Raw genomic sequence first — 16,917 nt, 5'->3', positions numbered from 1 at the left:
TCGGGTGGAAAGCACGTCGGTTAAAAAAAACGCGATATTGACTAAATCTTTACTCAAGTATTGAGTGAGTTTTTGTCACGAAATATGACACACATTTAAATAAAAACCTAAATAATTAGTGAAAGATTACTATGATTATGTTGGTAAAAACAACAATCAATTAATTGCTAAATAATGACACATTTTTGAGTCAAAAATCAAAATCTAGAATTACAATTCATCTGTTATTTATCATGCCACTATTCATTACTGTATTCCAATATTTCCTGCATTATGTAACGATCTTAGAACAAAATAAAATAAATTTTCAATTTTTATTTGAATTTTTTTTTGCAGCTGTACAACGTCAATATTCAGTGTCAGCACACAGGCCGCTGAGTAATGACATTTCAATCCTCTATAGGCAATGGAAATGGCAGAATTGACAATTAATCTACCTTACCTGTACATGGCTCAGTGTATGGTTGACTTCCCCATTCTTTGTTTGCACAGAACAGTGGTGATTTAACAAGCAGATCTTCAGTGCAAACATGCTAAGAACACAAAGCACAAGCTTACATTCCACAATGGTTTTTTTTTCCTTCTTCGCAGAACCATTAACTTGTTGTTTTTGTCTGAAACAGCCAACCATTTTTTTCAGTTTGCTTGACTGAGTTTTTTGGACTCAAAACATTGCAAACTCAATAATAATAAATAATAAAGTCAATGTTTTAGACATCAAGCCACACAGACATATTTTGTATCAACAATTTAAGACAAATAATGACAATTTCTGGTCGTATAAAAATGGAATTTCAAAACAGGCATTTCAATATGCCTCCAGTGACTGAAGCCTCTGTCACAACAGATTAAATATTTAACTTTCATTCAGACGAGTGTTCTTGTTTTGCTTCGGTGACTCATGGCCATCGCGACACGTTCAATTTTTGTTTTTTTTCTGGTATTTAACTTCTCAAGACGTACGTCATGCACTTGTGAGTTTTCATGATCTCATCTTTAAGTAATACATTTATTGAATTAAGTGTGTTTCCACTACTATTTGGGGGAAAATATTTTATACGTATCAAACTGAAGCTACAAAATCACATTCACTACTTAAAAATAAATAAATTAATAAAATAGTACTTTTACAGTTTGGATTTATCGGTTTTTTTTTTTCAATTAGAAAAACAGAACAGCAATGATAAAAAATAAGTATCGTAATAATAGGCAGCGATAAATGATTCTGATTTATAGCTTTTCTAATTCACCCTACAGGGATTTGAGGGTGTTGTTCTGTGCTTCACGTTCATTTGCATAAAGCATCTGTCAATCAACGATGCATATGCTCAAGAGGGGACTTGGCTTCGCTGCGTTCACTGTCAGTTGGGATAAATTGAATTACGTTGGGCTTAATAGGAGTGGGTTGAATGGGTCATAATCCTTCATGAAATTACCTTTTTTTTTTCTTGAAATCAACACGTGATTGTTGTTGAATCAGCGACTGAATGGTGAAGAACATCAACACTTGTTTTGACAAATGAGGGCAGCGAGAGCAATGAGGGAATCCTCTTTTGTTTACTGCAGCACTTTCCTGTACGGAGAAGACTGGCTGCATGGACAGATGGTTTTAGGGGATTTTAATGAGATACTTATTCATGTCTGATGTCAGCGATCCAAAAGCAGGAGGGGGTGGAGGGGGGAGGCCCCAGTCTGCTACTGGCATGTTAAGTGCAATGAATGATGGCTCTGTACCAAGTGAATTAGCGGGCGTACAAATAATCTCAATATGAAGCGGCGAGACATGGCGAGCGGTTGTTTATCTCAGCTCAGAATTGATCCAGAGTCAGAGAGGACTAATGAATATTTGACAAGCAGAATGTCTCATGTGAAACCCAAACCGGTGATCTGGTTGCAGGGCAGTGTTTGGTGGTCATTGTGCGAAGTGAACTGTTAAGTAACTTGATGGCAAAAGTCAACTAATAATAGGTAAAATGCATTGGCTGGGTGACGTTCTGTCAAAGGTTTTTGTCTATCTGTAATCTTAAAAGTGGCGTAAGGTAAAAAAAATATCCATATTTTTGTAAAGTCCAACAATATATTATTATTATTATGACAATATGAGTTGGGATGTGAATTGTGAGGGAGCTCCACGTTGAGACTTAAAATAATAACCTGCAAATGTGCGAAATGAGTTAAAAAACAAAACAACTGTGACTAAATTTCAAGAAATATTTTCCTTAGGTCTGTTTTCAAAGTGCCTTTATGTTAATGTTCTGGTTTAAACACACATATAGACGTGAAAACACACTGAATGAGGTGCGTGTGCAAACAAGTATCCCAGCATGCGTGTCATGTGTGTTTTAACATGTGTGTCTTCTCTGGTTTTCCAATGTGTATTTCTTCGTATGCTAGGTGGTAGATGAACAAAATGTAATTGACGCACAGTTGTAACCTTGTGTGGGCGTCCATATCTGACCTCAGCATCCACATTGGTTGCCATGGTAACCGTTAACAGACAGTCGCGTTTAAAAAAAAGCCCGTAAGATTAGGCAATAAACAGGAACATGCTCTTGTCAACACTCAGAGAAAGGGATTTGAATTGGACAACATGATTTGTAATGTGTTTGAGGGAGGTTACACACACGCGCGCGCGCGCACTCGAACCCGCGCAGACACACGCCGGCCGGCAGCTGCCGGATGACAGGGAGGAGGAGCAGGGGGAGGGAGGAGGAGATGCGAGGCTTGTTCACATAATAGCCGGCGGCTGAAGGCGTGGTGACCGTGGTCGGTACCAGGCGGGTGTGCGCTACACGAGCCCAGGAGGATGAGCACGATCGGCGGCTTCACGGAGGCTCCCGTCCCCGCGAGGAAGCAGCGGAGTGAAGGCTGAAGGGCGCGCACACGTCAGAGCTTCCGAGTTCCTGGATCAACGAACGCAAAGGTGAGTCGACGTCCGCGGAAGGATGAGTGGGATCCGAGGAGACCAAGTGGACCGGGTCTCCAGATCCAGCGCGACCATGAGAAGGTGCAGTCATCCGCCGGGTTTCTTTCTACACGTGTGCGCGCGTGCTGGTGGAACCACCCTGCTCCTGTAAAGTAGCTCATTCATTGTTCTCGCTCCCTCAGTGGCCCTGAGGAGGGCGAGTCTCATTAATGGACTCAATTGTCACTGATAGTGGGAGATAAAGCCAATCACAGGTGCTGACGTCCGTCTGCTTCAGCCAAAAAAAAAGATGTGGTTTTCTGGAAACAGCTTGTTCAGCAGTGTGAGCTGCTGGATGAATCATCATTTATAATGATTCTCCTGGCAACACAGGCCACTGGCACTCATCCTTTGACTGAGCTTCAGTTGGGATCCCTTTGTTCATGAAGGACTTGACAATGTGTATTACTCACATTTGTTTTATGTAGCAAGAGCCTTGGGAAACGTGGACAGTTGTTGTCTACTGAAAAAACACGAAAATGAAGACAGACTAAAGAGTGTTATAAATGATTCCGCTGTATTCCTCACTACAATCGTTGACCTCTTAGGTCATGAGGAGTCGAAAGAGGGTTTAGCTAGACATGAAAATTGTGATCTCATTGCTTAAACAGGAATTCTTGCTGCGAATGCATGAAAATGGGGTCCAACTTCCTATTTGTGGAAGAGGATGTCCTGTGACATCGGATTCACGTGGACCACACAGCTCCTCAGATGACAACTAGGGACTACTTCCGGGCGTAAATAGAAATTTCAAATGGAAATTCATAGCCAAGATTCATGCTAATATTGACTGGTCGGCTAACACAAGCAGCAGATGTACATTTTCTCAGTCGCAAAGATTTTTGGGTGACGTGAAACGTCACTCTAAACATCTGCAACTGAATCAGATTAAGCCAAAGGGATTTGTTCAAGAGCACTGTGTCTGAAATCTTTAAATACAAACTTTAATTTAGTGTTAATCACCCCCCCCTCAACCGCAGAAATAAGGCGGATGGAGTTTTAATCTCGCTCATCAGAGAAAAAAGAACCCCAGACAAATAAAACCAGATGTTTAAAGATGAGTGGGATCACTCACTGGGTTTCAAGATGTGGCTGCCTTTCATCGATCAGCACTTCATCCTTTGATACCCACAATGACAGAGATAACTACTTGGTAACTAAGCAGTGTTCGCCCTGCTCTACATTGGTCACATCCTCTATGACTGTGTTGGTGTTTGAGATCTCAATCAGGCGCCCACACTTCTTCCTTTCACCTCACTGCTGACTGGAAATCTTCAAATCTCATCTGTTGATATCAGCATAAAAAAGAAGATCCAGCGCCACCTCGGTATGAACACAGAGAATTGCTCGCAAAGTTGCACTACTTTCAGACCGAACCTAACATCTGCGAGGTACTACAAAGCAATTTTCTGTCAAACAATACAAACTGCAGAGGGAAGAACAACGCAGATAAATAAACAAACAACCTGTCCGGCGCACAAACTGTTCAGGAGAGGAAACGCCGGCGGTTCGATTCCAGCAAAGCACGTTTTCTCACGTCATTTACACAGACACAACCTTAAAGATTAAAAAAATGATGTCGTTTAGTTAACATCCCAGGCTGAAAGACTGCAGTGCAATTTCTGAAGAAACGTGTGACACAGTTGCTGGCTGTCAGGAAATGTCCTCTCAGTGCTCCGTATGACATCATCATGACATCATTTAGGTGAATCATCCGCCTGTTCGTGCGGCTTCAAAGTTGACTCCAATATTCCTTGTGTGCTCTGGTTTTATTATATTGACGTTGACTGTCATCCGAAGAGCGTGTACGAGGACACGCTGGCAGCTTCAAACCCCCAACCACATTGGCTTTAATTTGCACCAACAAATGTCCATCGAGCTGAAATTTCAACATATGTTATTTAACTTCTTAAAACATAAAAGTGCAATTTAGATCAAAGCAAGTTCTGCTGTTTAAAAATCTATACATTTGAGAGGGATTTGGGGAGGGAATATAGTGAGCGCACGCCGACTTGTGTGGCTGCCCTCATCAATAATGCATGAAAGTGGGAAACTGAGATAAGACGGGCGGCAGTCTGGACATGACATTTAACAAGCACGTTGTATTAAACACTGCCACTTTACATGCGGGAACGACTGCTATTCTGCGAGTCAAGAAGAAATAAACATGGTGTGAGAGCATTTGTAACTTCAGGGCATTTGTAACGTGATATTTTTTTTTGTTTGATTAAGAACGAGCCCAAGAATCAGTACAGTTTAGCTCTAATATTCATTCATTTGAGCAGTGGCTGGATATAAAAACACGCTGTCATTTACCATTTTATTATATACAACACATGACTGCAAAACCTGCCAAACTATATTGTATACAGTTGGTTTCTATAGCAAGCACAAACGTTTCATCGAAGGGTGTTAATCGAAGGTTCCACTAAAGTAGGAAGAACATGACAGTGGGGTGAATCACATCTGCTAGTTATAGGAAAGTTAGAGTTGAGCAACAACTTCTTCAAACTTGATGATAAGAAGCAAATAAAGGAAAGCATTCTGAGTCAGACTGGGGCCAAGTCTCTGGATGAAAAAAAGGATCTGAGCATCACAGATCTGAGCGGTGATGCCCATTCTGACCGCTGCCAACACACCATAAAGCTATGATAGCTCACATTTGGTCTGCAAATGTGTGAGCTCTCAACCCCAGAGCCGATCGTGCAACTGTCAGGACTTAAGACTTTGAGGCTTAACATGATGGAGCCAGACACCGCCTCAAGACTTCAGCGGTCAGATGCAGCCCGTGTCTCGACAGGTCACGTTTGGTTCGGCCGCAAAAGTTGCCATTTTCATCACTGCATGTTTTAAAGGAACCTTCAATGAGTGATGAAAGGCCAGATTTTCAGGCTCTAATGGAACCACAATAATCTCTAATATCCCACTATTTTGGGCTGGTCGGATCTGAAACCAGCCGTACTTCCTCATGTTTCAACTTGACCCCATCTGCTTGTGATTCTCACAAAAAAATGGGTTAAACTAGAGATGGTGCAACGTCAGTGCATCAATATTGCACCATCTAGTGGCCTTTTCTGGTTATTCCACCGTCTCACATGACGTCATCGCCGGCGGAGACGCAGCAATAACTCCGCCAAGGGACGTGAATTTATCGTGGCGGTTGAGGGTCAATGCCATTTTAAATATGCGCTACAATGTCCTCTTCTGCAGAAACTGTATGGTATTTGTAGTCGTGAATATCTCCGGAGCACCTGGATACCCTGGCAAATGCCTTCTTAAATATTGCACAGTTATAGTTGCATTAGAAAAAAATCTAAATTTAAATGCTCTTTTTTTGGTGGGGAATTGCTACGCAAAGTTAAATACCACCATAACTTATTCAAATATTAGAAGCAGTTTTTATATGTGCATTTAAAAATGAAGATAACTATAGTTCTAGTCGGGTGATAAAATAAGGATGTGACTGGTCAGGGATGTATCCACACCTGCACACTCCCCAAGTATGAGGCTCTGAACCACAGAGGAACTCATCAACCTCATTCTGTCACACATGGAAGCTGCTGGATTTATTGAGAGTGACTTTGGTGTAGACTGAAGAAGAACCGAGCATTCAGGTGTCCTATTTTTAACGTTCTAATTCTGGCTCTGATCAAAGGAACGTGCAACAATCAAACGGATGTTTCCTTTGTTGGAAATTTTCAATGACTATCCTTCGATCGAGGGGTGAAGTGAGATGATGCATCATCAAACATTGAAAGCTGGAGAGTCAATGTGCTAGATAAACATCTTTCCTCTTGTCCCTTGGTAACTCAAGTTAGAAACAATGCTCCGTTATTTTGCATGGTGATGACACTCTTCACTTGAAGAAGGACCCCCAGGGTTGTTTCTCACTCTGAATTACCATCAATGGAAGCATCATATTGACACCCTGATGCAGGAATCACTGGTCCTTCAGGAACCACAAGAACCCCCTACCTCCAAGAGTTGGGATGCACAGAAGGTTCACGCCCTCCTGGGCCCCAAAGCTGTGTGGGATCACCCACATTTGCTTCACCCAGTAGGGTCCAATATCATATTTGAATGAAGCAGGACTGTTTTTTTTGTTCAATAATCAAATTATTCTTGTGCTTATTTATAAAAATTGTCGTTTTTTGTCATCTTTCCTGTGCAGATGACGGAGGGTCGACTGTGTCAGGTGCAACTGCTGGACGAGAGAAAGCTGGAGCTGCTGGTTCAGGTGCTTTGATTTATGAGCGATCGGACGACTGCAGCCATGCCTTTTATTTTACGTTATTTTATCCATTTAATTTGAGTCATGTCAGATTTTGTATCTTATTTACATTCTACTCACATGACCATAGTTCAAGCATAACTTTAGCACCTGTGTCGTTAGATTCAAACTTTCCGTTTTTTTGTACAAAGATGTGATGAATCAAATCTTCCCGCAGCCCAAACTTCTGTCCTACGAGCTGCTGGACTTGGTGTCGTCTCATTTTAACCTCAAAGAGAAGGAATTTTTCGGCCTCGCGTTTTGCGACGACAAGTAAGGGACCGCGTTTGTTGGGGTGTGACAAACCTAGGACTCTGCGTTTGTGACTGTGTTCTTGCCGTGTTCCTCCCAGTGGTCGACGTAAGTGGCTTCAAATGGACCGCAGAGTTCTGGACCATGACTTCTCCAAGAAGTCGAGCTCTGTTGCTCTGAACTTCCTTGTCAGGTAAAGACACGAGTCATATTGGAGCTGCTGTTTTTTTTGTTTATCAGTGCTTTTGTGCTTCGCAGGTTTTACATAGAAAGCATAATGCAGCTCAAGGACATCATCACGGTGGAGCTCTTCTTCCTGAATGCTAAATCGGCTGTGTATAATGTGAGTGCTTATTTATTTTGAAGGATATGAACCCGATGTTGATGCCACACAGCTCCAGGATGATTCACTGTCTGCAGACCCTTCAGCTCTTTAGCTCAGAGACTGTAGCCGCAGGGCACGGTTTTCTCCCTCATCTGGGAGGAATGTAAAAATCACCGTGCAGACAGCAGAGAGGATTTAGTTAGAAAATATGCTGAGGCTGTTCTGCAGCGAGTCAATATCAAGGTCTCACACTCTTCTTTTATGCTTTAAAGGGGGTAATAGAAGTGGAAAGCGAGAATGTCTTCAGACTGGCAGCAAGCGCTCTTCAGGTATTATATCTTCATTCATTATTTTTACATATTTATTTATTATTTTTATTATTTTGCTGTGAATTAAGCATGTCTTTAATCCGCAGGAAGCTAAAGGAGACTACGTGAGGTAAGAGAAATGCATCATTTAATTCAAATATTGAATACTCAGTGGTTTGTGTCTGCAGCGTGGAGACAATCAGAATTAATAGCACTGTTATGTGAGGCGAACCATAATGTACTGAGAGGGTTGCACCAGCAGACTAATGAATCCCAGAGTGCTGAGAAACGCAGGAACTTAACATTAACACTGCGGTGAGAGAATATTGGTGTTAAAGAGAGCTGCTTCAGGATATAGATCATACACTGTATGCCACCAGGAGGCTGTTTGACTGCTGAGCAAAATCCGGAACAAAACACATACATTTTTTTGCAACTCATGAAAGAGCAAAACAGCAAGTGCAGCGTAATGCAGTGGTGCGGAATTCGATCACACAGGGTCAAGGGTTTAAACGCAATCTAAATTGAGTGGCTGAGAAGGTTAAAATCCAGTGAAACAGAAAGGGATAGAAGCCTCCCTTTTAATGTACTGAATCTCCATCACCTTAGACCAGAGTTGTTGGCAAGAGCAGCTTGTAAAACAACAGCTAAAAAAGCCTTCAGAAAGCTCTTAAACTTATTATACTGAGATCCTGTCAGCAGATATTCGACATCAAGTACGTGCTCAAATGTAGCTGTGGTCACAGGAGGGATGCGAGTATTTGTTTGTTTCAATAAGAAGAAACATTGTGTTCCTGTGCAAAATTGTAGTCCGCACCTTAAGAAGTCACACAAAAAATGACCTCCAAAATAGTTGAAGTCACTTGATGCAGTGCATAATACAAATGTAGTTTAGCTTTCAGCAAGTTAATGCACATTGTAATGGATGCCATTTAAGTCTCCCCAACCTTTCTTTTGACTCAAACAGTCTCATAACTTAACAGTTTCTAATTCCCTTTTGGGCCATGGAAAATGACTTGGCAGCCCTGATTTGGCCCGTGAGCCATGAGTGTGACATGCAGTGTAACAGCCACCCACATCACCTGCTCGCACCCACAGATCCTCCATATCTCTACGCCTCAGACAGATGAGCAAAATACACATTTCTGTGCATCACATGACATTGCATTTGGATCGAAATATGAAACGGCAACAAGCGCAGCAGAGCTAGCTGTCGACCGAAGTGCAGCACAATTGAAACATAACGCTCATATTTTCACGTTTTCAGTGATGAAACCACCCGAGCCGACTTGAAGAAACTACCAACTCTGCCAACCAAAGTTCTCAAGGAGCATCCGTCACTTGCATACTGGTGTGTATTTGCTAAAATCAGCGGACGAGATTGCTGCATCACTTTAATCTCGGGGCTCTCCACCTGCAGCGAGGAGCGCGTGATTGAATACTATAAGCAAATGAAGGGCGTCTCCAGAGGACAAGCCATTGTGCAGTGAGTGCCTCAAATATGACCAAAGTTGTCCACTTGTTCACCTCTTCCTCTGACATCCCTGGTCTGGAATCTTGTTGAGAATCAATAGCTGCTCCTCAGCTGAATCACTCTGACTCACTGCCATCGCAGCCTGTGTTTCTAATATCGTTTCCGTCCAGGTATTTGACGTTGGTGGAAACGCTGCCCACGTACGGAGTGCACTATTACGAGGTCAAGGTAGGTCCTCTGAAGAGATTCATGGGAATCATCTTGTTCCTGCCTTCAATCTGGGCTCTGTGTGCGCAGGACAAGCAAGGGATCCCGTGGTGGCTTGGAATCAGCTATAAGGGCATCAGCCAGTACGACCTTCAGGACAAATTAAAACCTCGAAAGGTGTGCTCCCTGGTGAAAACACTTCTTCTTCTCTGATCAACTGGGAGATATTGCAGCACACTGAGGGTGGGGCCAGCTGGAAAAATCCCATTTTCTCTGTGTTTTGTTGCGCCTGCGACATGACAGCACAGGACATGAGCTGCAGCTGTTCCCGGTGATTCACCGGCTCGAATTCATGCATCGTCGGCGTCGGTTCAACAAAGGCTCGGTTGCATCTGCAGCGGACAGGGCCAGACTTGAAATAGCAGCGAGAATTGACGGAGCGTCTCTGCAGCTAGTTAGAGAGACTCCCGTGTAAATACGCGCGGCTCATTTATAAACCGTCCAGACGTGTTGCTGCAACTTGTGTGAGAAGGGGAGGAGGTTGTGGATGTCAGAAGCAAAAGGGACGGACTTGGGCGGAGAATACCTGAGGAGACAAATCGAGGAGAGTTGACAGGGAGCAGACCAGAGTCTTTGTCTGGATGGCTGCAGGGTCAGGAAATGCATTTCTGGGCAGGTAAGTTTCCTAAATGATCCGTCTCAGTTTATGGAATCTACTCACAAACACAGATACGCAAGCTGTTAGGCCAGACGTCGACTGAGTCACTGACCTCAACAGCACATGTGTGCACCTGATGAGCCACGGAAAGTGTTGTTTGGCGTGCTGAGTGTGTGTCGCACTTCGGTCTAACACCTGTGTTGCCGCATGCCAGACGTCGCACACCGTAATGACAGTGTGTGTGCGTGTGTGTACAGTCTGGCTTTTATGAGTTTGTTTCTCACATGTAATGCTTTATCTATCACACTTAAATCTGCAAGCTTTACCAGTGGAAGCAGCTGGAAAACCTGTACTTCCGTGAGAAGAAGTTTGCAGTGGAAGTCAACGACCCGCACCGGTGAGTCAAGGCGTTCCTCGCCTTCAATTAAAAGATAGAAATATCAAAAGAATTTTTTTTTTTGTTCTTTCCGTGATGTGTCATTTCCCCGTGCAACAGGAGAGCGGTGACTAAGCGCACGTTTGGTCAGACCGGTCTGCTCATCCACACTTGGTATGCTAGCCACTCGCTGATCAAAACCATATGGATCATGGCCATCAGTCAGCACCAGTTCTACTTGGACCGAAAGCAAAGCAAAGTGAGTCACTCCTTCCTTCACCAGACATCCTCACCAGGATTTTCCTTCATGGTTTGGCTCTTTTTTTAAGACGAAGACTGGAGCGACACGGAGCCTGGAGGACCTCGCCATCGATCTAACAGAGCATGGAGTCACCAAAATCAACAAGCTCGGAGAAACAATCGCAAAGAACAACTTGATAACAGCCAGCAACGGGAGTCTTGTGTCGACAGGTTGGTTGAGGCTCTTCATCATGCCTCCAGCTTTGACTTTTGATGAAGGCTGAGATAAGTCAGGAGGAAACAAATTTGCTTTCTTTCAGGCTCTGCAGATTCTGAGATGAGCGAGGAGCAGAAGAAGGAGAAGCTTGCAGAGTTAAGAAAGAAAGAGCAGGCCATCCAAGACATTTTGGCAAAGAAAACGAAAGAATTGAAGAAAATCTGCTTGAGAGAGGCGGTGAGAATTCTTGCACTCTCTTCAGTTCAGATGGAGGATGTTCACTAGTGCGCCCCTCCATCGTATGTGTCCCGCAGGAGCTGACTGGAAAGCTTCCCAAAGAGTATCCCCTGTCGTCAGGTGAGAGGCCACCGCAGATCAGAAGACGGGTGGGGACGGCTTTCAAGCTGGACGACCTCTTCCCGTATCATGAGGTGTGCATTATAAAAACATTCATTTCAAGTTTCAAAGACGGTCACTGATACGGAGTGTGGGTTTGGTGCAGGACCCTTTTCTCCGAAACCTGGAGAGCAGGTTTGCGCTGCAGCAGAAGATTGTCGAAGCGGCGAAGAAGCTGGCGAATGAGGCCGAACTGTGCAAGACTGTGAAGAAGAAGAGGAGGAGGAACTGCCTGGATGCGATGCAGAAGCTACAGCAGATAGAGGACGAGATGAACCAGTACCGAATCAAGAAGGGGAAAAAGCCGACACAGCGAGCCTCTGTCATCATTGCAGGTACACAAACACGTCTGTGTTTGGAGTCCAATAAAGACGGACAGTTCCACTAAATTCCTTTTTTTTTTCAGATGAACTCAACCGCTCAGACGGCAGCTCCATGTCCAGCCTCCCTCTAGATGACGGTGAGTCAGCAGTGATCATTTAAAAAGAAAATACATGGTTCATCTCTACTTTCTGGCTCAGATGACTCCGACTGCGCCAGTCAGAGGCCACGCTCGCGCTCCGTCCAAGGTTCCCCTCAGCTGAGCCCGATGCGATCACTGGGCGGTGACTATGACTCAGAGCGCTCAGCTCCACCCCGAGAAAACCACCAGCACAAAAACCACTGCAGGTCAGTCACCGGGAACCTGCCTCCCGAATGAGTCCCCTTCCCCACCGTTCTTTTTTTGTTGCATCATTGTTTTTCCACTCTTTAATTTCAATCTTCTTTTGAACCCCTCACCCTTTTAGAATAGCTTTTGAAGGCCAGCTGGGTCCGCACTACTACCACAGTCCGAGAGCGGTGTCCTCCACTCAGAGTAGTCCCTATAGAACTGTCCCCAGGCCACCCAGAGATCCGCACAGCATGTCTTCCTCTCCGATTATGACCCGAAATGCCTACAGCAGCATCCAGCTCAGGTGTGACTCGGCCCTGCAGCTTTGATGGCTTGATTTCTATCTCTGCACATTTCACATGGTTATGAAAAACTACAATTTACAGGACGAAAATGCTAGTAACTGCGTCAAGATCAACCACACAATATTGTGTAATTTATGAGGATTCCAAATTGTTTTCTTGTGTTTTACTCATTGTTCTTTTGAAGAGTCATTTCACAAAGCTACCAGTCGACTGAAATGTTTCCCCCCCTCAGGTCAGACGGGTCGCCTCACGGTTTCAGGCATCGCAGTGGAAGTTTGGAGTCCCGTTTGAGGAAAGACATGGAATCTGAGAAGCCGGTTTTCATCTTGTCGCCTGCCCATCGCAGCAATAGCACTGAGCTGTTGGAGGACTGCTCCTCCTACACCAGTCAGTCCAGCCTGGACTACATCGGGGCGTCCGCCTCCCACTACAGCACACTGGACTCCCAAACAACAGCCATGCACCGCCTCCACAGGAAGGTGGAGGTGTACGGAAACACCGGGAGCATGCCCAACCTGGTCCAGCACCACTCTGGCTGTAGCTACACATGCGAGACCTCAGCACCCAGTGCCTACTACGTCTCTGGCTACCAGTGTCCAGACACGTACACAAACGATGCCTACATGTACGACAGCGACGTTGAAGGTCACTACAATGTCAACCCATCCTATCAAGTGAACGGCTACCATGGACATGAGAGGTTCCGGCACTACAGCAGCGACCACGCCGACGGGTTTTCGCAGAATCCGTACGCAACGGTGAGGCCACCTCGGAACAGGGAGGGGCCGAAAAACGAGCTCCTGGCTAAGAACATGCAGAAGGTGCTCGTGGCGGAGCACCTGAGAGGCTGGTACCATCGGAACAAGGGCCATAAGGATGGGAGGAAGGGGGTCATGGCGGCGTATGACTTTGACACCGGCTCCCAACTGAGTTTGGGCTACCAGACCATGCCAGCTGCTTTCAGTCACTCCAGCAGAACGGCCTCCTTCTCTTCAGGTGAGACTCCCTCAAGAATGTTTAAGGCTGCGGCGTCAATTAAAAAGTCTTCCTGTGTTGCCAGTATCGTCGGTCGAGAGCACGGGAAACTGGCATAACCAGCTTGCAGTTGGCCTGAGCGAGTATGAATCACCTGACGCGCCTCAGTACTCCCAGTCTCCATATCACTACAGTCCCACACACAAGTGAGTGCTTGAGCTGCGACCTGTAATCCACTTTCTCCTCTGTCTCATTCCTGAACTTTCAATCTCACAATGTCCCCTCGCTCTTGTCTGCCTTTCTGAACTTCTAATAACATGTATGTGTGCAGATGCTCTCCAGAAAAGAATGTATTGAGGTCTGAGAAAATGCCTAGAACATCAGAGTCAGCTGACGACCAGTCTAGCACTTAAGGGTGAGAGCTGGCCGACAGCTGTGTTGCTTCACTTCTGCATTTCACACTCCCATCTGTCTGACCCGTTTGGATTTCCAAGGACCCACTCATCCTGCATCTGTTTCAGTGCTTTTTACCATCATTCGGAGGTGACCGTTATTTTTGCTCCCCATTAGAGACACCCACAGGTGATTTCAAGATATCTAACATTCAGAAGCACGATGAATGGAGCAAGAGAGCAGCTCATGTTGGGCCTGCAGTACATATGCCCAGCCTGTGGGGGCGTTGTAACATTCCGGCAACAAACTAAAAAAGGACATTAAATATGAGAGGCTTCATGGAGTTTTTGCTTCTACTCCATGAAGTTGAAGCAGTTTAGTTTAGTTTAGACGAGAGTAAGGTAGTGTAGTTTAGATTGGATTGGTTTAGTTTAGATTGGATTGGTTTAGTTTAGATTAGACTAAGGTAGTTTAGTTTAGATTAGATTGGATTGGTTTAGATTAGATTAGATTAGACTAGACTCGACTAGACTAAACTAGACTAAGGTAGTTTAGTTTAGATTAGATTGGATTGGTTTAGATTAGACTAGACTAGACTAAACTATACTGAGGTAGTTTAGTTTAGATTAGATTGGATTGGTTTAGATTAGATTAGATTAGACTAGACTCGACTAGACTAAACTAGACTAAGGTAGTTTAGTTTAGATTAGATTGGATTGGTTTAGATTAGACTAGACTAGACTAAACTATACTGAGGTAGTTTAGTTTAGATTAGATTGGATATGATTGGTTTAGTTTAGATTAGACTAGACTCGACTAGACTAAGGTAGTTTAGTTTAGATTAGATTGGATAGGATCGGTTTAGTTTAAATTAGACTAGACTCGACTAGACTAAACTAGACTAAGGTAGTTTAGTTTAGATTAGATTAGATAGGATTGGTTTAGTTTAGATTAGACTAGACTCGACTAGACTAAACTAGAATAAGGTAGTTTAGATTAGATTGGATAGGATTGGTTTAGTCTAGATTAGACTAGACGAAGGTAGTTTACTTTACTTTACTTTACTTTACTTTAGTTTAGTTTAGACTAGACTAGAGTAAGGTACTTTAGTTTAGATTGGATTGGTTTACTTTAGATTAGACTAGACCAGACTAAGGTAGATTAGTTTAGTTTAGATTGGATTGGTTTAGTTTAGACTAGAATAGACTAAGGTGGTTTGGTTTGGTTTGGTTTGGTTTGTGACGGGGCGGGACTAGGGTAGTTTAGTTGAGTTGAGTTGAGTTTAGTTTAAACTAGAGTAAGGTAGTTTAGTTTAGATTGGATTGGTGACCGACTAAAATACTCCTAAAGCACTTTAGTTTAGTGAGATTAGATCAGACTCGAGTACATAAGATCAGATTAGATTAGATTAGATAAGTATTGTGTGGGCAGGAATCTGCAGGTTTGTCAGCAAAACACTTCACTTTGTGTCACGTAGCGCTCCTCCATATGCCTGAGTTTTTGAGGGTCTCATGACTTCACGTTTTGTTTGGTTCATCTTTGCCTCATGTTCCTTGTCTGTGCGTCTGCCCTGATTTCTGCATGTTCACAACTCAACATTTCCATTCCTGTGTCCATTCATCCCTCGTTTAAATTGACGCCAGTTGAACTCTGACTCCCTATTCAGATATCACCTGGGAGGAGGCTACACAAATATCCGCTGAAGAGGACCAAACCAAAATTTGGCACAACAGAAGCCATCGTGAGCAGCGCAGGAGGGGAGACAACAAGCTTGTGAAGGAACTGTCCTCACAGCGAAGTCACCTCTGATCACAGTGCTGACTCTCTTCAATGACTTTCCCACGTGCCTTGGAGGAGAGGAATCGTTCAGAATGGAGAGAAGAACACCACCATCACCATTACTTTTCTTCAGACGTAAAATGAGGCATTTGTTTGATTCTGTTTTTGAGCCACACATTTTTGCCTAATGACACGCTTAAACACGTTCTCAATTTCACAATTTCGCTGGGAAAGAGACGACTTGATGTAAACTGTGTTTTGTGAGCCTGTCTTCACACACAAAAATTTAATCTTGACTGTTTGGATTTTCTAAATAGGAAGAAGCTGTTTATTGAAATTGAAAAATGATGACAAAAGTGTAGTGCTGTTGTTCTTTAGACTCAACTCAAATTCGGCTTCATTTAAACATGGAATATGTTCCATCCATCTTGTTTATAGACACTTATTTTGTCATTGTCGGTGATGTAATGTGTTTTAAAATGCATGCTGGCTCAGTCCAATTTGATACCATCAACTTTTTTTTTATCAAAACAAGAGCACTGCCAGAGAAATTGTTTTGCCCACAGTTGTACAGTATGTAGTTACCTGTCTGTCATTAGATGTTGTCATGGACATCCAGAACAATGTGAATAAATACACGTGAGACATGATCAATCTCTTTTGATCGGAACACTGTCGTAAACAAGGACAACGTATGAACTTCTCATGAAGATGCTGGTGTCAAACCTGTGGGTCGCTGACCCAGTTAGGGCCGCCAACTCATTTTATACGGCCTGTAGAAGCATTCAATACATATAATACTGATACTAAAGTTCATAAATAAGCTCCAGTGAATGTTGACGTTGTGACCCATGAAAACTAGTAACTTGGCTGTTCAGTTTTCAAGCAAGAGGGGGGATTTAAAGTCAGAGTTTAAGCCATTGATATAAGGAGAAGGGACTCCCAGGATTCCTGGGTGAGGAACTGTGTTTAGGTTTTTGGCCCTTGTGTGGTTCAGTACACCCCTCAGTCATAAAAAAAGCCTTTAGAGAAGCGAGTTGATCCCACTGGGAGGAGGCCTCAGGGCAAACCCAGGACCCACAGAAGTAAGATGTCAGGGTAATGCCACTGTATTCTCCCAGAAGG

At 43.8% G+C, this 16,917-nt stretch overlaps 1 protein-coding gene across 7 annotated transcripts; it reads left to right on the top strand.

Moving 5' to 3' along the window:
• The first annotated feature begins 2,720 nt into the window (after window positions 1-2,720).
• On the top strand, window positions 2,721-16,435 carry frmd4bb (FERM domain containing 4Bb). 7 transcript variants are annotated; one of them, XM_053849477.1, is made up of 24 exons: window positions 2,722-2,923; window positions 7,137-7,202; window positions 7,414-7,508; window positions 7,588-7,680; window positions 7,746-7,830; window positions 8,085-8,141; window positions 8,228-8,250; window positions 9,388-9,471; window positions 9,541-9,606; window positions 9,765-9,822; window positions 9,892-9,978; window positions 10,780-10,856; window positions 10,956-11,094; window positions 11,165-11,306; window positions 11,396-11,529; window positions 11,607-11,723; window positions 11,795-12,023; window positions 12,095-12,148; window positions 12,210-12,357; window positions 12,477-12,644; window positions 12,878-13,641; window positions 13,706-13,826; window positions 13,952-14,035; window positions 15,680-16,435. In XM_053849477.1, exons 2-23 carry the CDS (start codon window positions 7,137-7,139, stop codon window positions 14,031-14,033), a joined length of 2,889 nt encoding a protein of 962 aa, XP_053705452.1. In that variant the 5' UTR covers window positions 2,722-2,923; the 3' UTR covers window positions 14,034-14,035; window positions 15,680-16,435. The 7 variants fall into 7 exon arrangements, with proteins under 7 accessions (XP_053705450.1, XP_053705451.1, XP_053705447.1 ...); XM_053849475.1 differs by having other exon boundaries at window positions 2,721-2,923; window positions 9,765-9,978; XM_053849476.1 differs by having other exon boundaries at window positions 2,721-2,923; window positions 9,388-9,606.
• Window positions 16,436-16,917: the final 482 nt, after the last annotated feature.

Source organism: Synchiropus splendidus, chromosome 18 (genome assembly GCF_027744825.2).
Source record: "Synchiropus splendidus isolate RoL2022-P1 chromosome 18, RoL_Sspl_1.0, whole genome shotgun sequence".
Classification (NCBI taxonomy): domain Eukaryota; kingdom Metazoa; phylum Chordata; class Actinopteri; order Syngnathiformes; family Callionymidae; genus Synchiropus; species Synchiropus splendidus.
Note: the sequence above shows the minus strand (reverse complement) of the source record. Positions and strands in the feature narration are given on the sequence as shown.